At 42.2% G+C, this 27,402-nt stretch overlaps 1 protein-coding gene and 1 pseudogene across 4 annotated transcripts; both read right to left on the bottom strand.

The window, feature by feature from the left end:
• Positions 1 to 2,010: 2,010 nt before the first annotated feature.
• On the bottom strand, positions 2,011 to 20,682 carry LOC110505253 (4-galactosyl-N-acetylglucosaminide 3-alpha-L-fucosyltransferase 9). 4 transcript variants are annotated; one of them, XM_021584363.2, is made up of 4 exons: positions 20,542 to 20,682; positions 6,063 to 6,125; positions 4,396 to 4,608; positions 2,011 to 3,466 (listed from the first exon to the last, which is right to left on the bottom strand). In XM_021584363.2, the coding sequence occupies exon 4, from the start codon at positions 3,456 to 3,458 to the stop codon at positions 2,370 to 2,372; it is 1,089 nt and encodes a 362-aa protein (XP_021440038.1). In that variant the 5' UTR covers positions 3,459 to 3,466; positions 4,396 to 4,608; positions 6,063 to 6,125; positions 20,542 to 20,682; the 3' UTR covers positions 2,011 to 2,369. The 4 variants fall into 4 exon arrangements, with proteins under 4 accessions (XP_021440038.1, XP_021440035.1, XP_021440036.1 ...); XM_021584360.2 differs by lacking the exon at positions 6,063 to 6,125; XM_021584361.2 differs by lacking the exon at positions 20,542 to 20,682 and having other exon boundaries at positions 6,063 to 7,169.
• A 3,065-nt stretch (positions 20,683 to 23,747) lies between these two features.
• Positions 23,748 to 26,370, bottom strand: LOC110504174 (annotated as a pseudogene).
• Positions 26,371 to 27,402: the final 1,032 nt, after the last annotated feature.

Raw genomic sequence — 27,402 nt, 5'->3', positions numbered from 1 at the left:
GTCCTTGTTTTTGAAAGAATACACTGCACTCCTCAATACACTGCATTTCTGATCAATTTGATGTTATTTTAAATGGACAAATATTTTCTTTTCTTTAAAAAACAAGGACATTTCGACGTGACCCCAAACTTTTGAACTGTAGTGTACATAATGTACATACTACCTCAGGTCATTGTGTGGTGTTTAAGTTCAAGGTTGGAGGTATTTTTGGTATAAAAATGTAAAAAACAAATCTAAGAAAGTTAATAGCATTTTCAATCTTTCACAATGAAACCACAGATGTGTGGGCAGATCCAAGCTTGAATAGTTATCCTATTTTTCAAGCACTGAAATTTGCTCAAAGGTTAAAAATATACAAGTGAATATTTAAGACAATGTGGCTAGATGGCAATAGACAAGCCCACACAGATAAGCATATGGTTCATTATTCATGTCAAATGTGTGCTCTCATCATTGTACCACAATAGGCGTAAATATTTGAGAGCAAAAACATTCTAAATTAAATTGGATAATGTTCGCATTGTAAGTAAAATATTAATGGAGCATATGATAGAACAGCAATGCATTTAATGTGATAATGCTCACTAAGAAACCACTATTAACATAATAGTTATCTATTTTTTTATTTATCTTCCTTTCCTTCTTTCTGCACTGTATTACTGTACATGCATGATCAAAGATGAGTGTCAGTGTGTTTTGCAGTGCAAATGCTACCTTCAAACAATACAAATGTCAATTTTTACAGTAAATGACACAATTTACAATTGAATTATTTTCATGTGTTCAATAAAACACTGCATAGATGACTGTATCACTAATACATATGAAGGTCTATCATAAAATGCCTCAATTGAATAAATAGTACATATTTTAATTGACAACTATTTCTTCAATTTCAAAAATGTATTGTATACTGCCATAAGAAAATGTCATGCCAGCCCGATTCCCACATAGCAAAACAGTTACAGTACATCATAAAAAACAAAATAGCAGCAAATTCACATTCAGAGATTAAACACCTATATACACAAAAGTATGTGGACAGCCCTTCAAATGAATGGATTCTGCTATTTCAGCCATATTCGTTGCTGACAGGTGTATAAAATCGAGTACACAGCCATGTAATCTCCATATACAAATATTGACAGTAGAATGTCCTTACTGAAGAGCTCAGTGACTTTCAACGTTGCACTGTCATAGGATGCCACCTTTCCAACACATCCGTTTGTCGAGTTTCTGCCCTGCTAGAGCTGCACCAGTCAACTTTAAGTGCTGTATTTCGTTTTTATTAGGGATGTGGAAACGTCTAGGAGCAACAACGGCTCAGCGGCGAAGTGGTAAGTCACACAAACAGAGTGCTGAAGCGCGTAGCGGGTAAAAATCGTCTGTCCTCGGTTGCAGCAGTCACTACCAAGTTAAAACTGCCTCTGGAAGCAAAGTCAGCTTAAGAACTGTTCGTCGGGAGCTTCATGAAATGGCTGAGCAGTCGCACACAAGCCTAAGATCAGAGAGGTGTAAATATTACCTCCATTGGACTCTAGAGCAGTGGAAACACGTTCTCTGGAGTGATGAATCACGCTTCACCATCTGGCAGTCCGATGGACAAATCTGGGTTTGGCGGATGCCAGCAGAACGCTACCTTCCCGAATGCTATAACTGTAAAGTTCGGTGGAGGAGGAGTAATGGTCTCAGGCTGTTCATGGTTCGGGCTAGGCCCCTTAGTTCCAGTGAAAGGAAATCTTAAGCTACAGCATACAATGACATTCTAGATGATTCTGTGTTTCCAACTTTGTAGCAAAAGTTTGGAGAAGAACTTGACTGGCCTGCACAGAGCTCTGACCTCAACCCCGTCAAACACCTTTGGGATGAATTGGAATGCAGACTGCGAGCCAGGCCTAATCGCCCTACATCAGTGCCCGACCTCACTAATGCTCTTGTGGCTGAATGGAAGAAAGTCCCTGCAGCAACGTTCCAACATCTAGTGGAAAGCCTTCCCAGAAGAGTGGAGATTATTATAGCAGAAAAGGGGATCCAACTCCATATTAATGCCCATGATTTTGGAATGAGATGTTCGACGAGCAGGTGTCCACATACTTTTGGTCATGTATAAAAGTGAGATTTTATGAAACAAATATTAAATGCATTGCAAATGACAACATAAATCATGATTGAATTGAAATGCAAGAGACAAATTAAGGCTGAGCAAATCTGTCTGGCATCAAAATAAAAAAAGAGAATGGCTTATTTGGGCCCCTATAACCAGTGAGAAAAACATGTTGGAACATTGTCATTGACAATGTCAAATACATCATGACTGAATATATTTTAAAGCAATGCCTCCAACTGCAAAACAACAATTTCATGGCCCTTCAAGGCATTCCACCCCAAAACCATTTATCAAGGTTATTGAATGCCTTGTACTCCTTGTGCCTTTTGAGATGATCACAAGCGAGGCATGTGTGTTCGGCCCAGAAGTATGCCTTTTTCACTTTAAAGTGCCGTCGCCACTCAAAGTATCTGAGATACATTTCCTCATTCCTGTCCAAGAGCAGGAGATAATCAGCCAGCTCCTTGGGTGAGGTGAAGTCATCCACATGGATAAAGGCTTCCCCCTGGACAAAGTTCTCGTAGTTCTGTCTTGGGGGACCTAAAACCACAGGCACCGTCCCTACAGAGAGTGGGTTATACAGTTTCTCTGTGATGTAGTCTTTGTGAATTGAGTTCTCAAACGCCAAGTAGAATTTACAACTGGCGATGGTAGGAAAGTATTCTTGATCTGCAATGTACTCTCCAAAGGCTTGTCCATAAGCGTGAACCTCAATATGTTTATAGAGCTCATTGTAGTACTTCACTCGCACGTGATCCTGGTTCCAGTTGCTGACAATCCAGCAGATCAACTTGCTTTTGCTCGGTGGCACGAAATCCTCGTCCCCTTGGGCCGTCACAATCGACCCATAAGGCACTTCGATATCAGCATCCTGACGATAGTTCAAAGTTAAATTGAACAAGTTTTCAATACCGGGCAGCTGAGAGGAGTGGGATGGTGACTCTAGGTTCATCCATATCCACTTTTGGAAGGAGGGACGCTGAAGGGGGGGCAGGTTGGAGAGATCAGTACAGATATCCCTGTGATGTATGACGACCCCATCTGACTTATTATATAGGTTCCGATCTGCTGTGATGAAACAGCCCTCGATGTTGAACAGAGAGCTGCAGACACCCAGGTCATAGGTCTGTCCAAAGGGCCAGAGCCAGACGAGTACAGTGGTAAGGTTTTTGTCACCCTTGGTAGAGAAGAGATTTTTAACTTGGATAGTGGATGCGGTTGACTCTACAGGACCTGATAGCCAGCTAGTTGACGGTTTGAAGTACATCAAAACCAGAGTCACAAAACAGCCCAGTAGAAAGGTGCCAAGTAGAAATGGTCGTAGAATTCTGTGGAAAGATGCAGATGGCATACTCTGTCCTATAAAGATACGTAAAAAAAAAGAAAGAAAAGAAATGACATTAAACTCAAATCAGTAAATTCCTTATTTAATCAAAGTTACTCTTTCCAGTGAATAAAATGGAAGACTGTGCGAAATCGGCTACAATTTTCCCTAGAGGCCTGATGACACATTTTCAAGATTGTTTGTAAACAGTATATCTCGTGGCATCCTTGCCTCGTACAGTATGAAAGGGCCAACCACATTAAGATAATGGCTTTTATGTTATTTTGTCACGTCCAATTAATAGTTTGGCAAACATTTTTGTCATGGCTCGTGCAGAGTGAGGCAATTTGTGAACAGAAACACTAGATTAGCTCGCCCGGTTTATAGAGTAGGTGGAGTTTGCAACTAGGAATAAATAGAATAGTTCCAAACGTGAAACTCCGCTGGCCAGGGTAGATCAAATGTGCCTTTCGACAACCAGCAATAACCAATGGATATAAACAAACTACGGTACGAAAGGTACGGGGCAAATTACTGAAAGTGTACTTGCATCATGTTGTGTAGTTTGGTTTGAATAAAGACCGCAAGACGTGGAAGCTTGAACGTACAGTGTGAGATGCTTGGGCTCGTTTGCGATTGGTGAAAATGTATTGCCTCTCGCTGGCATACATTGCAATCCTATAATTATAATCCAGATCTTCCATCTGTAGATGCTCATACTATCAACAAACTATCTGTTGATAAGTAAGTGCTTGCTAAGGTTATGGTTAAAATAAGGTTTAGGTTAAGGGTTTGTAGATAGTTAGTTGACATGTTAATGATAGTCTGTAAAGCATCTACAGATGGACTATCCAAATAAAGTGTTACCTATAATAATGATTCAATCAAAAAGGTAATGTAACATTGAATATGCATTATAGAATTTTACTAGGAGTTACGAAATAAAAAAATAACTATTCCACACCTGGTAGATCTGACTGTGTGCTGAAATCCAGGCAAGGAAAGAAGTCATGCAATCCTGAAGGTGCAGTTTCTACATTGGCTCAGCAATGAGATTGCCCTTCTCGGTGAAGTAGCGTTTGAATGAAGTGTTGCTGCACACAGTTGGAATAAGGTCCTTAGTCGTCTAGTGAATTTGGTCTGATTTTGAGTTCCCAGGTCATCTCATTGATGTCTCCTTAGGAAAGAGAGAATAAGTGAGGTTACAATAGTTTGTTAAAGAGACAATCTTCAGTTCAAACAATACTCCACTACTGTTTTTGGGATAGAGCTGGAGAAATTCATAGACGGCGCTATGGATGCGAGGACTGACCATGAGATCATAATTATAGTTTTAATCATGTTTTGAGGCTATACAGTGTTTATTTACGATTACAGCGTTTACAAACAATGGAGTAAAACAAGCTTGTATTTGTAGCAATCGCAGATTGCTCCTTTAACTCCCTAGAGTCGATTTGACTCACCGGTACAAAAAAAAAAAATCACCATAAAAATCTGTCAATTTAAGCTAGAGATATGTTTTTTTTGCATTGAATGTGTACACTAATGGAAAGGGGAGATTCTCACGAACACGATGGCGTGTCCATTTTGCTCTGTCACAGGATGATTCTGAAGGTATCTGATACCGGTTTTAAAAAATGAATGGAAGTATGAAGGTAGTTTTGTGCCTACCCAAATTGGTAGAAACACTTAAAAACCTAGTTTTTTAAGTATTTTTTTGCGTTTCTTTAGGCTATAGTAGTAAAAAGCCAAATTCAATAATTTATCCACATTTTATTTATATCCCAAATCCCCAAAAATCAAAATCAAATAGCTCAATGATCCATAATATGACCACCTTAAAACAATGTTATGTCAGTTGAGACCCCCCGCCATGGCTTAGAATTGTAAAAATGAAATGACAATTAAGGCTATAGACTTGCACAACTGAAATAACTTGCTTACATTACTTTACATGTGTGACTGGCTTGATACTGAACTTCATTAATATCAGTGATGCAAGACAGTGTTAGCCTATTTAGTTAAAGCAAAGGTATAAGTTCCGGGAGCTAGCACAATTCTTCAGGTCTCAGGCATGGATACTCATCACACATGCATACTGGTAGTTCAATTAAGCACCTACTCCTCCAATACACATGACACTCCGAAAAATACAGTATTAATATCTTAAGATATGTCACACATCAATCACACGCATATGAGAATTATGTTATCTTAAGGCTAAGAGGAAAGTGGACACGTGACATATGCTGGCCCATATTTTTATTTAATCTTAATGTAACTAGGCAAGTAATTTAAGAACAAATTCTTATTTACAATGACGGCCAAACCCGGATGATGCTGGACCAATTGTGTGCCGCCCAATTGGACTCCCAATCACAGCCGGCTGTGATGCAGCCTGGAATCGAACCACGGACTACAGTGCCAGGGGAGGTTTAAAATGTCAGTGGCCACTTGACAGTTGGTCCACGCGTGCTCTGAGCACACGTCCTTGTAATCTGTCTGGCCCCGCGGCCAGAGCGTGCTCACACAGTGGTCTGGAACAGCTGGTGCTCTCATGCATGCTTCAGTGATGCTTGCCTCGAAGCAAGCATAAAAAGGCATTTAGCTCGTCTGGTAGGCTTGACTCACCGGGCAGCTCGCGGCTGACAGTTCTGTATTTCAGCCCCTTTTCAGGTGTCCCAACGTTTCTTTCTACAAAAAAACATATTTTTGTCAGCAACACGCATGAATCGCCAAATGTCATTTCACTTTTTGGTTCATCAAATGGTGTGATTGCTCTTTTTAGTGGATGAACATACGCAGGTAGCCTACTTTTTGAAGTGGTGTTTTTTTAAATAAGATAACAACGTGACGTCTGGTTGTATTCATACCCAATTAAAAAGGTAATAAAAAAATTCAACAATACATCTGCCATGCTGATCCTCAACACGGGGGCCCCTCAGGGGTGTGTCCCTAGTCCCCTCCAGTACTCCCTATTCACCCATGACTGCGTGCCCAAGTACAACTCCAACACCATCATTAAGTTTTCTGATGACACAACAGTGGTTGGCTTGATGACCGACAACGATTAGACAGCCTATAGGGAGGAGGTCAGAGACCTGGCAGTGTGGTGCCAGCACAACAACCTCTCCCTCAACGTGAGCAAGACAAATGAGATGATCGTGGACTACAGGAAAAGGAGGGCCGAACACGACCCCATTCACATCAACAGGGCTGTATTGGAGCGGGTTGAGAGTTTCAAGTTCCTTGGTCTCCACCTTACCAACAAACTTTCATGTTCCAAACACACTAAGACAGTCGTGAAGAGGGCACGGCAACACCTTTTCCCCACCAAGAGACTGAAAAGATTTGGCATGGGTGTCTAGATCCTCAAAAAGTTATACAGCTGCACCATCGAGAGCATCCTGACCGGTTGCATCACCACCTGCTATGGAAACTGCTCAGCATCCGAATGTAAGGCACTACAGAGGGTAATGCGTATGGCCCAGTACATCACTCGGGCCAAGCTTCCTGCCATCCAGGAACTATATACTAGGCGTGTCAGAGGAAGGCCCCAAAAGTTGTCAAAGACTCCAGTCACCCAAGTCATAGACTGTTCTCTCTGCTACCGCAAGGCAAGCAGTACCGGAGCGCCATGTCTAGTTCCAAAATAAACAGCGGGGGTGGCCATTTGATTATCTATGCATAGTCACTTTACCCATACCTACATGTACAAATTACTTCGACTAACCTTTACCCCCACACATTGACTCGGTACCAGTACACCCTGTATATAGACTCTGTATTGTTATTTTATTGTGTTAATACTTTATTTTATTTTATTTAGTAAACATTTTCTAAACTCTTTCTTTAACTGTATTGTTGGTTAAGGGCTTGTAAGTAAGCATTTCAGTGTAAGTTCTACTACACCTGTTGTATTCGGTGCATGTGACAAATACAATTTGATTTGATACAATGATTATCTACACTCAGTGCTTGTTCAGTCACAAGCTGGTAATTAGGTGAACTATTACAATTTTTGCAACCACGAAATGGCGTAGTGATTTCTGCATCTAGCACCTTTAATAACAAACGTGTATGTAATCTGTAAATATAAATCATATGTGAAATCACAAAGATGTTTAGCCACAGAGAAAATTCTGAATCTTGCCTGGCCACGGCTGGTTGAGATAATGAGGGGGCTGGGACATTGACGAGAAAGAGAGTCCATTCTGTCACTCAAGGCTTCTCTGTCAAATGGCACACCCTGCTCCCTGCGGATATAGAACTCACCAGTTTATAGTCCTGAAACCCAGAAATTAGTTACCTCTGGTTCGTTCAGCCATCTCTACGGGGAAAGAATAGTGTTTTGTAATTAACACTAAAAATAAGGTCTGAGGTTAACACAGGCTTAGTAGATATTATACATTTTGTTCTATGAGATAATAGCAGTCAGTTAAAATGACCTTTGAATTATAAAGCCTTTATGTGCTTTTTACAAAAAGACACCATTTCTATTTCTCTCTATTTGAAAGATCCATAGCTTGATCAAAGACAAAAATGCCTTGAACATTGGACTTACTCATATTTTCATAATGGACAACATGCTAAATGTAGCTACAGCTTTTAAAAACATTGTTGTCCTGAATTCAGCTGTAGGTATCAACACAGCTCTGTCTTCAGTGGCAAAGGCAGTCTGGTTGAAGTCCAGTGGGAAGGATTATTTTGAAAGTGTTTCAGTCTGCCGTGAATCATAAACCCTAATGGTACACAGGTAAGAGTCTACAGTGGAAATGGCAAGCTAGCTACATGTGCATACGTTATTGGCTCAACTGTATCAAAAAGTAGTTTTCATTGCTACGTAGCTAGCTAGTTAGATACAGGTATAGTCAGCTGGCCAGTTGCATTCTGCTGTTATTGTTGATTGTTGATGTATTCTTTGTCATGTTTAACTTACTAGCTACCGAAAATAGCCACTGTGGTGTGAATGGTAATTGATTAGCAAGTTAATCAAATCCCTTGTTAAGTGATAGGGACACATGTTACCTAAATTGACTAGCTAGCTAGCCATGATGAAATTATGGCTAAATACATTGGATTATACAGTAGATTAAGAGGTCGTTTTTTGCATGCTCAACTAGCTGGTTAGTTAGATGAATACAGTGGGGAGAATGTACAGTGGGGAGAACAAGTATTTGATACACTGCCAATTTTGCAGGTTTTCCTACTTACAAAGCATGTAGAGGTCTGTAATTTCTATCATATGTACACTTCAACTGTGACAGATGGAATCTAAAACAAAAATCTAGAAAATCACATTGTATGATTTTAAGTCATTCATTTGCATTTTATTGCATGACATAAGTATTTGATCACCTACCAACCAGTAAGAATTCCGGCTCTCACAGACCTGTTAGTTTTTCTTTAAGAAGCCCTCCTGTTCTCCACTCATTACCTGTATTAACTGCACCTGTTTGAACTCGTTACCTGTATAAAATACACCTGTCCACACACTCAATCAAACAGACTCCAACCTCTCCACAATGGTCGAGACCAGAGAGGGTGTAAGGACATCAGTGATAAAATTGTAGACCTGCACAAGGCTGGGATGGGCTACAGGACAATAGGCAAGTAGCTTGGTGAGAAGTAAACAACTGTTGGCGCAATTATTAGAAAATGGAAGAAGTTCAAGATGAAGTTCAATCACCCTCGGTCTGGGGCTCCATGCAAGATCTCACCTCGTGGGGCATCAATGATCATGAGGAAGGTGAGGGATCAGCCCAGAACTACACAGTAGGACCTGGTCAATGACCTGAAGAGAGCTGGGACCACAGTCTCAAAGAAAACCATTAGTAACACACTACCCAGTCATGGATTAAAATCCTGCAGCGCACGCAAGGTCCCCCTGCTAAAACCAGCGCATGTCCAGGCCTGTCTGAAGTTTGCCAATGACCATCTGGATGATCCAGAGGAGGAATGGGAGAAGGTCATGTGGTCTGATGAGACAAAATATAGCTATTTGGTCTAAACTCCATTCGCCGTGTTTGGAGGAAGAAGAAGGATGAGTACAACCCCAAGAACATCATCCCAACCGTGAAGCATGGAGGTGGAAACATCATTCTTTGGGGATGCTTTTCTGCAAAGGGGACAGGACGACTGCACCATATTGAGAAGAGGATGGATGGGGCCATGTATCGCGAGATCTTGGCCAACAACCTCCTTCCCTCAGTAAGAGCATTGAAGATGGGTCGTGGCTGGGTCTTCCAGCATGACAACGACCGGAAACACACAGCCAGGGCAACTAAGAAGTGGCTCTGTAAGAAGTATCTCAAGGTCCTGGAGTGGCCTAGCCAGTCTCCAGACCTGAACCCAATAGAAAATCTTTGGAGGGAGCTGAAAGTCCGTATTGCCCAGCGACAGCCCTGAAACCTAAAGGATCTGGAGAAGGTCTGTATGGAGGAGTGGGCCAAAATCCCTGCTGCAATGTGTGCAAACCTGGTCAGGAATCGGTCATATGGACACCGAAACACATGGAGACATTCTTTTACTGTATCAGAGGAGAAGTGAACCTTTCCAACCATACCCTGTTTATGGTTCAACTCCTCAAATTGCGGGCATAGCAGACACTATTAAAATGGATGTACCAATGAACATTCATTCTGCAAATTGCATGCTCGGCTTTTCTAGCACGTATTCCGGTACAACGTATCACTAGCAGCATCTTTGTTAAATAATGATTGTTATACTAGCTGTTTAGTCTGTTTTATAAATGTGCAAAAAGCATAAAACAATTATACAAGAACCAGGGTTTACATGAAATGTTACATACATAGCTGGACAAGATAGAAATGGACACAGGGACGATGCGCACAGAAGAAGAGAGGCCACGGACAGACAGAGCTGAAACTTCATACTTGACATGTATGATGACATCCTAGACAGAGCTGAAACTTCACTGCTTGACATGCATGATGAAATCCTGGTTGAGAATGAAATGACTGAACAAATGAACAATGAAACAGCACAGCATGTAAGTGAAAGAAATAAGGTTTTCATTATGTTTTACTGGTAAAGGGGACATATACGTAAATGCCCACAAAATAACTTCTTGGTTAGTGGTGTGTGTTTGTAACCTTTATTTAACTAGTCAAGTCAGTTAAGAACAATGATCGCCTACCCCAGCCAAACCTGGACAACGCTGTGCCAATTGTGCGCCGCTCTATGGGACTCCCAATCACGGCCGGATGTGATACAGCCTGGAATCGAACCAGGGATTGCAGTGACGCCTCTTGCACTGAGATGCAGTGCCTTAGACCGCTGTGTGTGTGTGTTTGTGTAACTACTTAACTGTCCTAGAATGCTTAAAAGGATGCTGAAATTTAAAATATTGGTTATCGGTATCTTTTTTTGGCAAGGAAAATATTGTATAATGGTATCAGCCAAAAATGTCATATCAATGCATCACTAATCTAAAATATTGAAAGGAAAAATGTGTGAAAACAGACCAAGTGTTGGCAAAGCCTGCTACATTATTAGTGTATGTGCATTATGCATGGTTCTGGTTCATTTTGTTACAAAAAGGTCATTTTTATAGACAGAAGTGAAAGCCAGGTCAGTGATTCATGTGCTTGAAAGCAGAATCCAGATGCATCGGATGTAGTGATCACAATATAGTAGCCATATCTAAGTTCCAAAGGCCGGGCCTAATATAGTGTATACATTTTGTAGTGATTCGTATGTTATTGATGTAAATAATATTTGAGATGGTATTTTGTTTTTACATTGGATAGAAGTAGAGACTCAGAGCTACAAAATGGTATATCATGCACTTCAGTTGAGGAACAATGGGAAAGTAATTCTGCTTTGAAAGTTGATCAACCTTTAACCTCACTTCTGGGAAAATGTCCCTTGAATGTTTTTGGTACCTACTGGAGAGCGCTTCTTTCTCTACACCCATTCAGCATCGTTCACACCCTCTTAAGCTTTATCCCCACCCGTCTCTTTAAGGATTCACATGTGAGGCTATGTACTAAACAACCAAACATTTAAAGACTAAAGTCTGTCATCCCAAGTGTGTCTTCGTAAATTTAATCTGGAGTGCCAGAGTGTGCTCTGGGCATTCGTAAACTCAGAGTGTTGTCAGATTGTTCGTTCGTAAATTCAGAGCGTTTCTCTCTCCAAGTGGGTGCAAATATGTCATCAAGGCAAAGGGTGGCTACTTTGAAGAATCTCAAATATAAAATATATTTTGATTTGTTTAACACTTGTTTTGGTTACTACACGATTCCATATGTGTTATTTCATAGTTTGTCTTCACTACTATTCTGCAATGTAGAAAATAGTAAAAATAAAGAAAAACACTGGAATGAGTAGGTGTGTCCAGACTTTTGACTGGTACTGTACCTGTGGGAAGCATTGGAGTCAACAAGGACCAGCATCCCTGTGGAATGCTTTCGACGCCTTGTAGAGTCCATGCCATGACAAATTGAGGCTGTTCTGAGGGCAAAAGGTGCAACTCAATATAAGGAAGGTGTTCCTAATGTTTGGTATACTCAGTGTAGTTTAATGTACACTTCAACTAGTATACCATTTTAAATGATTTATGGACAAACTACAGCAACACTTTGTTTTATTAAAAATAAATGTCCCGAGAATTTAATCCAGATGCATTTCGGTAATGAGAATTTTGGTTGAAAAATGTACAAAATTCAGGCGAAATTGTAAAATATACTTAAAAAATACACTTTCCCAAAAACATCTTATTCCTCAGAATCATAGTTGATTTTTGTAGATCATGGTTTTGGTAACTCAATTTGCTACATACATTTTAAAGCTGGTTTCATGAGAATCATACACTTGCATAGAAGCATCACTCCAGCATATCACACCTGTAAGGAAAGATATCACAGACACAGCTGTTATTTTTGAGAATATACAAGAACTCAATGCAAATGGGTCTAACGTAATATCATGGTTTGTGATCACGGATGCTTATGAAACAAGTATTTTTTGATAGGGCGAAATAATTTCTCAGCTGTCAGGATGCAATCTTCCTGCATGTTTATGGACCAAGTACACTGTAGATCAGCACACGTGTGTCTGTGTGCGCATTCTTACTTCTCAAACTATGGGCAGATTTGAGTCATTCACACAGAATGTATCACGTTTTAGGAAAGACCCAGATGCAGACAGTGTCGAAGTAATAAATTATTAGAACAGGGGGCAGGCAAAACAACAGGTCAAGGGCAGGCAGAGGTTAGAAATCCAGTGTGGTGGGACAAGGTACAGGACGGCAGGCAGGGTCAGGGCAGGCAGAATGTTCAAAACCGGGAAAACTATAAAACCAGAACATTAGAAAAGACAGGAGCAAGGGGGAAAACGCTGGTAGGCTTGGCGAACAAAACAGACTGGCAGGTATAAATACACAGGGGATAATGAGGGGAGATGGGAGACACCTGGTGGGGGGTGGAGATCAGCACAAAGACAGGTGAAACAGTACCCCCTCTAGGGGCGCCACCTGGGCGCACGCATACCTGGTTGACCGGGGTATCGGCGTTGGATATCCGCGATGAGGCCTGGGTCCAGGATGTCCCTAACGGGGACCCAGCACCTCTCCTCCGGGCCATAACCCTCCCAGTCAACCAGGTACTGGAATCCCCTTCCCCGAGGTATAGTCTTCAGGATACACCTCAAAGTGTACGCCGGTTGGCCGTCGATCTGACAGGGGAGAGGGGTGGGCCTGGAAACAGGAGACAAAGAGCTGTGAGACATGGGTTTGATTTTTAGAAACATGGAAAGTGGGATGTATACGGAGGGTATGGGGCAACAGAAGATGAACAGCAGTGGGGCTAATGTGGGGAAATTTTGCAGGACTCCGCCCGGAGGGGCAGATCCCAGGTGGACAGCCATACCTTCTGCCCGGGGAACCTGAGATCTGGTGGCGGTCTGCTTGTCTTCGATACCTGGAGGTGGTCTTAAGGGCCAACCAGGCTCTCTTCCAGCAAGGAAGGGCGTTGCGGACATATTCGACCCACTCTAGTTGCTGGCTCTAGGTGGTGGGGTCAGCGGAAACCAGGCAGCGAAGAGTCGTTTCCAAGTCTTGGTTGGCTCGCTCCGACTGCCCGTTGGACTGGGGGGAAACCCGGAGGACAGGCTGGCCGACGACCCAATGAGCATGCGTAACGCCTTCCAGAACCTGGATGAGAACTGAGGACCCCAGTCGGAGACCATGTCTACGGGAGTCCATGAATCCGGAAGATGGCCCAGCTCATGGTGCAGCACGTCTCTTTGGGTAGCTTTGGGAGAGGAATGAGGTGGGCAGCTCTGGAAAACCGGTCCACTATTGTAAGGATGGGGGTGTTGCCATCAGACGGGTTAAGGGATATGTGAGACCAGGGACAGTGAGAGACAGGCATTGGTTGAAGAAGACCAGCCGGAGCTTGCCGAGGAGTCTTGTTCTACGCACAGACCGTGCATGCGGCGATGAACGTGGAGACATCCAGGACCATTGTAGGCCACCAAAAGCGTTGTCGCACAAAGTCTAGGGTCCAACGGGAGCCTGGGTGGCAGGCAAGCCTGGAGGAGTGGGCCCACTCCAGGACCAAGGAGCAGACAGCATCAGGCACAAACATCCGGTTATCTGGGACCCCGTGGGGTTCAGCTGGGAACGCTGTGCCTCAAGGACCTGCTTCCTATTCCCCAGCTGAGTGTCGTCGCCAGACACAAGGTAGGAAGGAGGGTCTTGGGGTTCGAGTGTGTAGCCACGGGGCTATAGTGGCGTGACAGCGCATCCGGCTTGATGTTCTTGGATCCTGGTCAGTAGGAGAGGGAGAAGTTGAACCGGGTGACAAACAGGGACCACCTAGCTTGCCTGGAATTGAGATAATTGGCTGTGCAGAAATGGAATCCAGATGGAATTCGCACTTCTCAGCTTTCACAAAAAGCTGTTTCTGGTGAACCTGTCGAATGTGGAGCACGTGTTCTTTGGCGGAGCGGTAGAAGACGAGGATGGCGTTGAGGACAAACCGGTTCAACATTCCGGAGAACATCATTAACCAGAGACTGGAACACAAGCTGGGGTGTTAGTAAGGCCAAATGGCATGACCAGATATTCGTAGTGACTGCTGGCCGTGTTGAAGGCAGCCTTCCACTCTTCCCCTTCCCGTATCTGCACCAGGAGGTAGGCGTTCCGTAGGTCCAGCTTGGAGAACACGGTGGCCCCCTGGAGCGGCTTGAAGGCCGAGGAGATGAGTGGTAGCAGGTAGCGGTTCTTCACCGTGATGTCGTTGAGGCACCGGTAGTCGATGCACGGGCGCAGGGTTTTGTCTGTCTCCACAAAGAAGAACCCTGCGCCGGTGGGGGAGGCAGAAGGATGGATGAACGATGCAGCTCAGTCCTCAGTGTAGGTCTCCATAACCTTGGTCTCCGGACCCGACAGATTACAGTTGTCCCTGGGGCAGATTGGGGCCTGGGCGAAGGTCAATCCCGCAGTCATAGGGTTGGTGCCACGGAAGCGAAGTGGCCCAGGCCTTACTGAACACCTGCCGGAGGTCCTGGTACTCCGGGGCAACTTTCGAGCCCACAGGAAGATGTCACGGGGCAGGCTGCGCTGACTTCAGACAATGGGCATGGGAGGATGGGCTGCACCAGGAGTCCAGTCTATGATGAGATTGTCGTTGGAGCCAAGAGAATCCCAATACCACTGGGAACCTGAGGAAACATATTAATCAACATAAATTGGATTGCCTCGCTGCGGTTCCCTGACACTCGTAGGTTGATGGGAGTAGTATTGTGAGTGACCCGGCCTATAGAGCACCCTTCCAGCGCTCTAACATGCATGGGAATGGAGAGTCCTTCAGTGATTCCCGAGATAACTAGGGTGACGTTGGGTTCACTCGGACATGTAGACTTCGGGGGTCTCCGGGATTCTTCAGAGGCGAGGTGGGAATCGACGGCGAACAACGGGGACAGGGCACAGATTCCCTGTCCCTCCTACGTTCTCGAAGCCGCCCATCGATCTGGATGGTCACAAGGCTATGAGGGAGTCAAGGTCTATGGGGAGCTCCTGGACTGCAAGTTCATGTTTGACCACCTCCGATAATCCGTGAAAGAACATCTCGAACAATGCTTCCGGGTTGCAGGCACTCTCAGCCGCCAACATGTGAAAATCCACCACGTAGTCTGCCACACTATGGGAGTCTTGACGCAGCCTGTCTCCCGGGCAACAGAGAATCAAACATCTTCCGAACTTCCACCATTAACTCCTCTAGACGGAGGCGGACGGCGGGCTGTTGCTCCTACAACACCATAGCCCAGGCAAGTGCCCTCCTGGACATTTGCGTGTATGCTATCCTCGAGCGGTCCGAGGGAAACGAAAAAGGCTACAGCTCGGAAATGAGGGAGCAATGGGAGAAAAAACTCTGGCAGGTTCCGGAATCTCCAGCGTAGCGCTCCAGAGGAGCTAAATGGGGTTCTTGGTACACTGGGGTAGGCTGGGAGATTACGGGTGTGGCCCGCTGCCCAGTGGGGAATCCGCGGAATTGCTCCAGCAAAGTCTCGAAGTCTGGTCATGGCGTTCTGCCAGGGTATGGAGTCCCTCCATAAGACATTGCAGTAACTCCTCGTGTCATCCAATGGTGGCTCCTTGCAGGGAGACAGCATTGTGAAGCTAATCTGAGTCTGCTGGGTCGGTCATGGCCAGTTCGTACTATCACATTTTAGGAAAGACCCAGATGCAGACAGTGTCAAAGTCATAAAAGTTAATAACTAGAACAGGGGGCAGGCAAAACGACGGGTCAAGGGCAGGCAGAGGTAAGGAAGGTACAAGATGGCAGGCAGGCTCAGGGTCAGGGCAGACAGAATGGTCAAAACTGGAAAAACTAGAAAGCAGGAACTTTGGCAAAGACCGGAGCAAGGGGAATGCTGGTAGGCTTGACGAACAAAACGAACTGGCAACAGAGAACACAGGTATAAATACGAAGGGATAATGAGGGGAGATGGGAGACACCTGGTGGGGGGTGGAAACAAGCACAAAGACAGGTGAAACAGATCAGGGTGTGACAGAACGTGCATCGTCGTTTCATCTTTTTTTCCTACCCTCGCTCTCCTTGTTAGATTTTATGCCAAATTATAAACAAATCAATTGGCTATTTCAGCTATCTGTCAAGCAATGGGCAGGTTGTAAACTTGATCCTACTGCTATGATTGGATAGAGCGAGGCTAACTCCGCTCCCTTTCACATCTCCTCATATCACTTGCTGCTGTTTACTGCCACTATGAGAAAAAGCTCAATGGCGATGACATTTTCTACCCAGCCATAAATGTGCATAATATCTAACAAAGAGTGCTAGGGTTGTAAAAAATCTGAAATGACGATGCACGTTCTGTCACACCCTGATCTGTTTCACCTGAGTCTGAATGACTCAAATCTGCCCATAGTTTGAGAAGTGAGAACGCATACACGTGCACTGATCTACAGCTTTCTTGGTCCATAAACATAAAATAACATTTGTAGGTAGCTAAACCTATTACCAACTTTTTATTTAGGCATTTTACAATGCTTCCTTCTTTCCCTATAACACCAGTAAATAGCTAACGTTACACTGCAAGTCAGATGACTCGTTGCCGAAAATGGTGCATGTTCAAAATGATAACCAGCTAACATTAACTAGCTACGTTGGCTATTAGCTCATACCTGATATTTTAGCACCATGTTTATCTAGCCAGTTAGCTAAAATAGAAACTAATATACAGTTGAAGTCGAAAGTTTACATACACTTATGTTGGAGTCATTCAAACGTGTTTTTCAACCACCCAACAAATTTATTGTTAACAAACTATAGTTTTGGCAAGTCAGTTAGGACATCTACTTTGTGATTGACACAAGTAATTTTTCCAACAATTGTTTACAGGTATATTAATTCACTGTATCACAATTCCAGTGGGTCAGAAGTTTGCATACACTAAGTTGACTGTGCCTTTAAGCAGCTTGGAAAATTCCAGAAAATTATGCAATGGCTTTAGAAGCTTCTGATAGGCTAATTGACATAATTTGTCCATTGTAGGTGTACCTTTAGATGTATTTCAAGGCCTACCTTCAAAGCCAGTGCCTCTTTGCTTGACATCATGGGAAAATCAAAAGAAATCAGCTAAAAGATATTATAGACCGAAGAAGAACGCCAACACCATCTCAACCATGAAGCACGGGGGTGGCAGCATCATGTTGTGGGGGTGCTTTTCTGTGGGAGGGACTGGTGCACTTCACAAAATAGATGGCATCATGAGGCAGGAAAATTATGTGGATATATTGAAGCAACATCTCAAGACATCAGTAAAGCTTGGTCGCAAGTGGGTCATCCAAATGGACAATGACCCCAAGCATACTTCCAAAGTTGTGGCAAAATGGCATAAGGACAACAAAGTCAAGGTATTGGAGTGGCCATCACAAAGCCCTGACCTCAATCCTATAGAAGATTTGTGGGCAGATCTGAAAAAGCGTGTGCGAGCAAGGAGGCCTACGAACATGACTCAGTTACACCAGTATCGTCAGGAGGAATGGGCCAGAATTCACCCAACTTATTGTGGGAAGCTTGTGGAAAGCTACCTGAAACGTTTGACCAAAGTTAAACAATTTAAAGGCAATGCTACCAAATACTAATTGAGTATATGTAAACTTCTGACCCACTGATGAAATAAATAAAAGCTGAAATAAATAATTCTCTCTACTATTATTTTGACATTTCACATTCTTAAAATATAGTGGTGATCCTAACTGACCTAAAACAGGGAATTTTTACTAGGATTAAATGTCAGGAATTGTGAAAAACAGAGTTTAAATGTATTTGGCTAAGGTGTATGTAAACTTCTGACTTCAACTGTGTGTTATATTTGAGATTCTTTAAAGTAGCAACCCTTTGCCTTGAGAGCTTTGCACACTCTTGGCATTCTCTCAACCAGCTTCATATGGTTGTCACCTGGAATGCTTTTCAATTAATATGTGTGCCTTGTTAAAAATGTATTTGTGGAATATCTTTCCGTCTTAATGTGTTTGAGCCAAGCAGTTGTGTTGTGAAAAGGTAGGGGTGGTATAAAGAAGATTGCCCTATTTGGAAAAAGAGCATGTCCATATTATGGCAAGACAAGCTCAAATAAACAAAGAAAAACGACAGTCCATCATTACTTTAAGATGTGAAGGCCAGTCAATACCGAACATTTCAAGAATTTTGAAAGTTTCTTCAAGTGCAATCGCAAAAACCATCAAACGCTACGATGAAACTGGCTCTCATGAGGACTGCCACAGGAAAGGTAGACCCAGAGTTACTGTACCTCTGCTGTAGACGATAAATGCATTAGTGTTAACTGCACCTCAGATTGCAGCCCAAATAAATGCTTTATAGACTGTTGCCAATTAAAAAAAAGAAAAAAAAAGTATTTAATAAATTTTAGAATAAGGCTGTAACACAACAAAATGTGGAAAAAGTTAAGGGGTCTGAATACATTTCGAAGGCATTGTATGCAGTTTAAGGTGAGTGTAATCATGTTGGCCATATTGGATTCAGGATAAAATTGATTCACACCAACAGCCTTTATAGGCATGAGTGTTGCAAATCTCTGAACAATATGCCTAATTTACAAAATGCATATTTACAGGTGATTTATCCTGCATCAAATGTTATTATGGCAGCCATATTTAATTTTATTTTGGAAGCCATATTGGATTTGAGACTAAAGATAAAGATCATCTGTGATTGCGCCTTTGATTTAATTGCAAGACTAGGGGCTAAAGATCCAAAAACTTTGATGGAACCTTGCACTCCCAACATTTTAATTCTGATGTCTGTGCCCACTTGTTTTTCTTTGGCGCTACAACATCAAAAAACGTGTAACTATATGCCTTTCTTTCAGGCACGGCCATACAGCACTGAATGCGAGCAAAGTTGTCTATTGAACAGCTATGAACTATTGTGTCTGTGTTTACAGTTCTATATTTCCATGATTAATTTAGATTTCCTAATGCTGTTTGTGTGTGTAAGTAGACAGCCGACTACTTGTAATCCACATTTGAGCAATATCAGAGCTTGCAATATTGGGTTACGTGAGTTTATGTGGCCCAACCCCCTCCAGCCAGTTTAGGTTTGTTTTCAGTAGAGCAGATTACAATGGCCACAACATCAAAAACATGTGTTACTGTATGGACCATACAGCACTGATTGAGAGCAAATTTGACTTGGAAAGTTGTCTATTGAACAGCTATCAAAAAGTGAAGTCATCATAAATATGAATAGTTGATATTTCCGCATATTGTATCTGTGTGTTTACTGGTCTATATTTCCAACTTGCTTTTAGATATCCTAATGTTGTTTGTTTCTGTATGTAGGGCAGACTATTGACTACTTGTACTCTACCTTTTAGCAATATCAGAGCTTGCAATATTAGGTTACGTGAGCTCAAAAAAAAATAATAGGTAGGCAAATGCTTTAGTGGGGTGTATGCAATGGTCTTGTGCAGGCTATTGAATTTATTCGAGGGCGGAATAAAACTGATCCATTTGCAGGCTAGCTATTAGAATAATTCCCTAAAAAAATTCTCCTTTGGTTTATAGGCTACACTAGCAGAAGCTGGTATAAGAGCAGTATCAAAAGTGAGAATGGATTTTTAGCCAGTGCAACTGAAGGTCATTTAAAAACGTGATGTAGCCTACACTCACTTGCAATGAGTGTCATTCGTCATGATGCAGCATTGTGTTTAACTGTTTAAAACATAAGCAATTGTTCAAATGTAGCCTTATTAGATTGGCTACCTATTCTCTCTGGTTAACAAACGCCCTTTTACGCACCAACACAGGTTCATATCACTGTTGGCCGTAAGCATATTTGAGAATACTACTCGTTATCCTCACGCATCAAGAGGCACATTGAAGGATAACGTCAATGACCTTAATACAAATGTGTACATTTCGCAATGCATCATTTTAATCCAAAATTGTGACTTGAACGAGATGACGAGATATACGCATTTCGTATAATTTTTTATTGATGTTTTATTTTTAATTAGCTAGCACAGAATGTCTTGCGAAACCAGGTACCACTGTTCTGACATGGAGCGGAGAAAAAAAATACATTTTACTCACCATCTCGACAAGCGTTTGTTAAAATATGCATATCTTCCCATTGGCTTGCCAGGTCGTTCCCTCATACCATCCTACATGCCGAAAACGTTAAGGATGTAAATACACTGCGCCGGTGGCAATATTTGCAGGAATTGGCCAAGATGTATGTAAATACACTGCGCCGGTGGCAATATTTGCAGGAATTGGCCAAGATTCATGGGAGCCGAAACCCATATCGTTTCCACGATTTTGCAACGGAGGGCTATAAAAATACACATCTAATGCGACCTGATTGCCAAGGTTACCAGAATTAGAAAATGACTGTTAGGCTATTGTTAATTCACAAAATATGATCAAATGCAACGTTTCGTTAATATAAGGACGCAATGTAAGGCATGTGATGCGATGTGGGATAATTCCCCACTGGCTGCCCATGCGCTACCTTGTCCCTATTTACCAATAAAGCAGCTGTACGCTGAAAGCGTTTTCGCAAAACCGAATGTAGGTAGACTAGCAGAGATTTTAGTCGGGCGTGCATGCTAAAAATGATTCGGGCTATTGATTCAATTGAATGTGATTCATGCGTTCCCAATCTGAATTAGGAATGATTGTGCAATATTGCCGCTGCTCATACAATTAGCCTATTTGTTCGCAGGTGATGTTTTCCAAGTAAATGTTCAAAATTACAAATACAACATAGGCATTGCCTATATCCAAACCCACGTTCACATATTTGACAAGATTCGTGCTTTATTTGGTAGACAATTTTGAATAGTCTAATCCTCTATCTAAATTGTCTTGGAGGTACATTAGTCTACAGTGCACATCACCAGAGATTATGTTGATGTATCCTGGTTGATGATTTCAATGACAATGTTTGCCCCTTTTGTTGCATTTCCTATATTTAAAGAAAGCTTATGGAGGAGAAGGATAACTCTGAAATGACACATCACATAAGAGTAGCCTAGATGTTCTCAATGTTGATTTAATGGTATGTTCCTCAATTTTAACATAATCTTCAAGCTAGAATCCTTAGTTGATACATATATTTTTGGACATACATTATATATATATACCCACTGATTCTTAAATGTACAACTTGCCTCATTAACTTAGTTCAACTGTTTACCCCATCAGAACCCAAAATATGAGCTTGTTTTACTCTAATGTTTGTAAACAATGTAAATGTAAAATAACGGTATAATTTTTGGTATCATGGATGATAGCTCTGTCTATGAATTTGAGAGTGGTTACATTACTCCAAGCCTATCTCTCAGCTTTTCACCAAAACAGAGGAGGGTAGACCACTTTGTTATTGTTTCAATTAAGGACTCAAGCTTTAAACTGTGTAGTCATTGGTATGTATATGACAATTTGATTTATGAGGTACATTCACATTATTAAACATTCTCAGTGTCCTGTTAAATAGTGATGTGATCGAAAAGTAAGTATACAATGCTCTGACGTAAGAACTGTCACATCATGGTGGGTTGCACATAACCAGGTTACGCATTCCCTGGACTAAGAAGCATATTCAATTCAGACCCTCCATTAAAAGTACTTTTTAGTCAGGAAGGGGTTTATACGGGGTAGGCCCTAGGTAGGCAACGGCCCAAATATAATTTAAGTAAACAGTTACACATTAAAGTGCAAATCATCATAATCATATGAAGCAGGAGAAATATCACATAATTCTATACTTCTGCACATAAGGCTGACTTTTTATTTGTTAGCATGTTAATGTAACTCCGCAGGATAAAAAGTGAACATAGGTTTTCTGTCACACTATTGTTGTCAAATTCTACAATCTATACTGTGTATACCTGGCTGATTAATGCAATATGTGTGAAGTACATTTCTGGTCAGATTAAACAATGTTACACACTCATTCTGGCTATCTCTTCCTCTCACTGCTAAATATTGCTGCTTATTTGCGAGTTCTCAAAATAGACAACAGGCTTGTTGAGTAAGCAATCTAGGTGTCACGCCCTGGCCATAGAGAGGCTTTTTATTCTCTATTTTGGTTTGACTAGGGTGGGCATTCTATGTTATTTTTCCTATGTTTTGTATTTCTTTGTTTTGGCTGGGTATGGTTCTCAATCAGGAACAGCTGTCTTATCATTGTCTCTGATTGAGAACCATACTTAGGTAGCTCTTGCTCACATGGGTTTTGTGGGTAGTTGTTTTCTGTTTCGTATCTGTACCAGACAGAACTGTTTCGGTTATTATTTTTGTAATTTTCGTATTTAGTGTTCAGTTGCTAATAAATTAATTATGAACATGTACCACGCTGCACCTTGGTCCTCACCTTCTTCCACCAACAGCCGTTACAGAACTACCCACCACAAACGGACCAAGCAGCATGGTGAGGAGCATCAGCGTTATCTGGAGAAATTGACATGGGAGGAGATACTGGAAGGCAAGGGACCCTGGGCACAAGCTGGGGAGTATCGCCGTCCACAGGAGGAATTGGAGGCAGCAAAGGCTGAGCGGCAACACTACGAGGAGTTGGCACAGCGGCGCAAGCACGAGAGGCAGCCCCCAAAAAATGTTTTGGGGGGGGCACATGGGGAGTGTGGCGGCATCAGGTTGGAGACCCCGTGCTTTCCGGGGCGAGCAGGTGACATGTCAGGCCGCGTGCTATGGGTGATGCACACTGTGTCTCGGCCGAGCATTCACAGGCCGGTGTGCTCGGGGCCAGCTTCCCGCGTTTGTCGGGTGGAAGCTGGCATCCAGCCAGAATGTGGGGGGCCAGCTATGCGGTCGAGACCGCCAGTGTGCCTCCACGGCCCTGTGTATCCGGTGCCTAGGCCAAGGAAGAGGCCGCCTGTATGTCTCCCCAGCCTGGTGAGTCATCAGCTTAATCCCAGAACCAAGTCTCCCTCCAGTCCGGATCTGCCAGAGCCTCCCTCCAGTCCGGATCTGCCAAAGCCTCCCTCCAGTCCGGATCTGCCAGAGCCGCCCTCCTGTCTGGAGCTGCCCTCTACGAGGGTCTCCTTTAGAGTCAGGTTTTGCGGCCGGAGTCCGCACCTTTGGGGGGTGCATACTTAGGTAGCTCTTGCCCACATGAGTTTTGTGGGTAGTTTTCTGTTTCGTATCTGTACCAGACAGAACTGTTTCGGGTATTATTTTTGTCATTTTCTTATTTGGTGTTCAGTTGCTAATAAATTAATTATGAACACTTACCACGCTGCACCTTGGTCATCACCTTCTTCCACCAACAGCCTTTACACTAGGTCAGTCTGGCTTGTTTTTGTAATTGCCATCTCAATCTGGGTTCCCTCATGCCATTCATTAAATTACGTTATAGAGATATCAGCACCTGCATCTAGGACTGCACGCAATGCCTTTTCATAGTACTTCACGTTAATGCGGTTGCATGTATTCTGGAAATTCCAAGGCCTAATATTGGTGTCAATATAACCTGGCCCCACACTTGGAATGAACAACAGGTTGTTGTCTTTACAGAATGGATTCCCAACTGCGGTAAGTGGAGCCATAGGAAAGACCTATTAGTGGCAAAGTGTAAACTCCGTTGAAACCTGAGGTGACTATATCCCTCTTGTTTCTCTTCAACGAGGAGTCCTATGAAGATGCCCTCCTAGGGAGTATCTCTAATGCTATTGCTTTCAGGTGTTTCAGATGTTTTTCCCACTCTTCTGAGTTGAGTAGATCTGAATCGTACATGTAGAATAGTGGAAGAAACTTTCCAGTGTTCTATGCCTGTAGAATGCAGAGTGCTCACCATCTCTTAAGATAGAATGACACAATTACAAATAAAGTACAATTTTACACATGGGTCTACTTAAAAAGGTGAAGAATTAGACAATCTGCTTGAGTTAGACATTGGACTTCAATCATAGACAAATCCATGAAGCTGAGGTAGTATTTCATACATCACCAAGATAAGGTATTACTGAACAAATACATGAATTAAGCTGGTTTTCAGTTTTTCACAATTCCTGACATTTAATCCTAGTAGAAATTCCCTGTCTTAGGCCAGTGGGTCAGCAGTTTACACACACTCAGTTTTCAGCCTTTTCAGTTTTGCCCACAAATTGGCTATAGGATTGAAGTCAGGGCTTTGTGATGGCCACTCCAATACCTTGACTTTGTTGTCCTTAAGCCAGTTTGCCACAACTTTGGAAGTGTGCTTAGGGTCATTGTTCATTTGGAAGACCCATTTGCGACCAAGCTTTAACTTCCTGACTGATGTCTTGAGATGTTGCTTCAATATATCCACATAGTTTTCCTGCCTCATGTTGCCATCTATTTTTGTTTCATCAGACCAGAGGACATTTCTCCAAAAAGTATGATCTTTGTCCCCATGTGCAGTTGCAAACCGTAGTCTGGCTTTTTTATGGCGGTTTTGGAGCCGTGGCTTCTTCTTTGCTGAGCGGCCTTCCAGGTTATGTCGATATAGGACTCGTTTTACTGTGGATATAGATACTTTTGTACCTATTTCCTCCAGCATCTTCACTAAGTCCTTTGCTGTTGTTCTGGGATTAATTTTCACTTTTCACACCAAACTACGTTCATCTCTAGGAGACAGAAATCGTCTCTTTCCTGAGTGGTATGACGGAAACTTGTGGAGGTCTAAACTTTTTTTTTTAGGTCTTGACTGATTTCTTTAGATTTTCCTATGATGTCAAGCAAAGAGGCACTGGCTTTGAAGGTAGGCCTTGAAATACATCCACAGGTACACCTCCGATTGACTCAAATGATGTCAATTAGCCTATCAGAAGCTTCAAAAGCCATGACGTAATTGTCTGGAATTTTCCAAGCTGTTTAACGGCACAATCAACTTAGTGTATGTAATCTTCTGACCCACTGGAATTGTGATAGTGAAATAATCTGTCTGTAAACAATTGTTGGAAAAATGACTTATGTCATGCACAAACTAGATGTTCTAACCGACTTGCCAAAACTATAGTTTGTTAACAAGAAGTGTGTGGAGTGGTGTAAAAATTGTTTTTAATGACTCCAACCTAAGTGTATGTAAACTTCCGACTTCAACTGTATTTGACATTGGAAACGACTTACTTGTTTCATCTCTTCCTTTGTATGGTTCAATGTGAAAAGCAACCTGTGTAGTAGACATAAATCAATGGCAATCGGGACAAGAGGCATTACATTTGAGTAAACAAAAAAATGACTTAGGACACATTTTTCTTAGCTTTGTTTTATGATATTTGTCAAAGAATAAATATGTATGAGCCATGCTTGCTTTTTTTTGCATTATCATACGCACCTGTTTTCATCCTAAATGCCAGGTGGGTACCAGGAAACAGCAAGAACACATTCATGCACAGACTAAGAAATCCAACTGATGATGAATGAGATTACAAACTTGGGTCTTGTCCATAGAGGGGTGAATTGTTGAGGGGTGATTTTACTCAAATGTAAAGTAATTTTAAAAAAGAGGCTCCATTACCAACATCAGAGAATTACCAATAGCTGCCATTCACAGTTGCTTAATGTGAGCTTCAATAACAAAGGGGTCCCAGGAACTAAAAGCTCCCAAAGCAGGATAGAAGAAGGCTCCAATGTCATCTGGTGGGCTGTCTCCCCCTCTTGGCTATCTTGCTGCCACCTTTGAGTCCCAGTGTGGCAGAATAGGGTGGTGCCAGTGAATGTACTTTTCATCAAAAATGTGTGTTGCCATACCATGTGTAGTAAAAGGCATGCAAATCAAATCAAAGTTTATTCGGCACGTGTTACAGTGAAATGCTTACTTTACAGGCCCTAACCAACAGTGCGATTTTTAAGTAATTGTACCTTGTAGTTTAAAGCAGGGAATTGCCCGAGGGCAGCCTCCATGTTCTTGACCCTCTCGGGGGTCTGTGTCATTCGTTTTGATTAGTGCTGCTTCAGTGATGACAATGTCAATGTTACTATGGATTTGAATGTCATTTTTTCCAGGTCCCTTGATATTAAGGAACAATTTGAGACCAAATGGACTTCCAAAATTTAGAATCTTGTGGTGTAAAGGGCTTTAAAACAACTGTTAACATGAATATGAGCCATACCAAATCAATACATGTCTAAACCTTGCCATTCTTATGTTAATGCTTGTTGTGATCCACTGTCAATTCTTATGTTTTTGGGCTTATTGTTGGCTTTGAAATTTGGCTGCTGAATGTTGGTTCATCCTACACATTGAAATATTAAAAATAAAAATGTTGGCTACTTATCCATTTATGATCGGTCAGAAGTAGCCTACCGACAACTGAAATGCAAGTGACAGAATTGCTACCCCCAATTTTTGAAATTCTAGTTTGTTACATTATTATTAACTTGTTATGGCTTGGGGGAAGAATTTCGACATCTGGATGAGAAGCATGCCCAAAGTAAACTGCCTGTTACTCAGGCCCAGAAGCTAGAATATGCATAGAAAACACTCTAAAGTTTCCAAAACTGTTAACTTCTTGATGCATCCATCCCGTTACCAGGATCCTTTTCATAAACACCAGCTGAATTACAGCGCACCAAATTAAAATTAAATTACTAAAAATATTTCATTTTCATGAAATCACAAGTGCAATATAGCAAAACACAGCTTAGCTTGTTGTTAATCCACCTGGCGTGTCTGATTTCAATACAGCTTTTCGGTGAAAGCATAACAAGCGTTTATGTAAGAACATCTCTCTCAGTAGACAAAATATTACAAACAGCTAGCAGCCAAGTATATTGGTCACGAAAGTGAATAAATTAAATCGCTGACCTTTGATGATCTTCGGATGTTTTCCTCATGAGACTCCCAGTTACACAATAAATGTTCCTTTTGTTCCATAAAGATTATTTTATATCCAAAATACCTCCATTTGTTTGGCGTATTATGTTCAGAAATCCACAGGCTCGAGCGGTCACGACATCACAAAC

The sequence above is a fragment of the Oncorhynchus mykiss genome, chromosome 25 (genome assembly GCF_013265735.2).
Source record: "Oncorhynchus mykiss isolate Arlee chromosome 25, USDA_OmykA_1.1, whole genome shotgun sequence".
Lineage (NCBI taxonomy): Eukaryota > Metazoa > Chordata > Actinopteri > Salmoniformes > Salmonidae > Oncorhynchus > Oncorhynchus mykiss.
This window is presented reverse-complemented; position numbering and strand designations above follow the sequence as displayed.

Bases quoted from the DNA above. Each gene is read 5' to 3' on its own strand.
- LOC110505253 (XM_021584363.2), bottom strand. From the start codon at position 3,458: ATGCCATCTGCATCTTTCCACAGAATTCTACGACCATTTCTACTTGGC.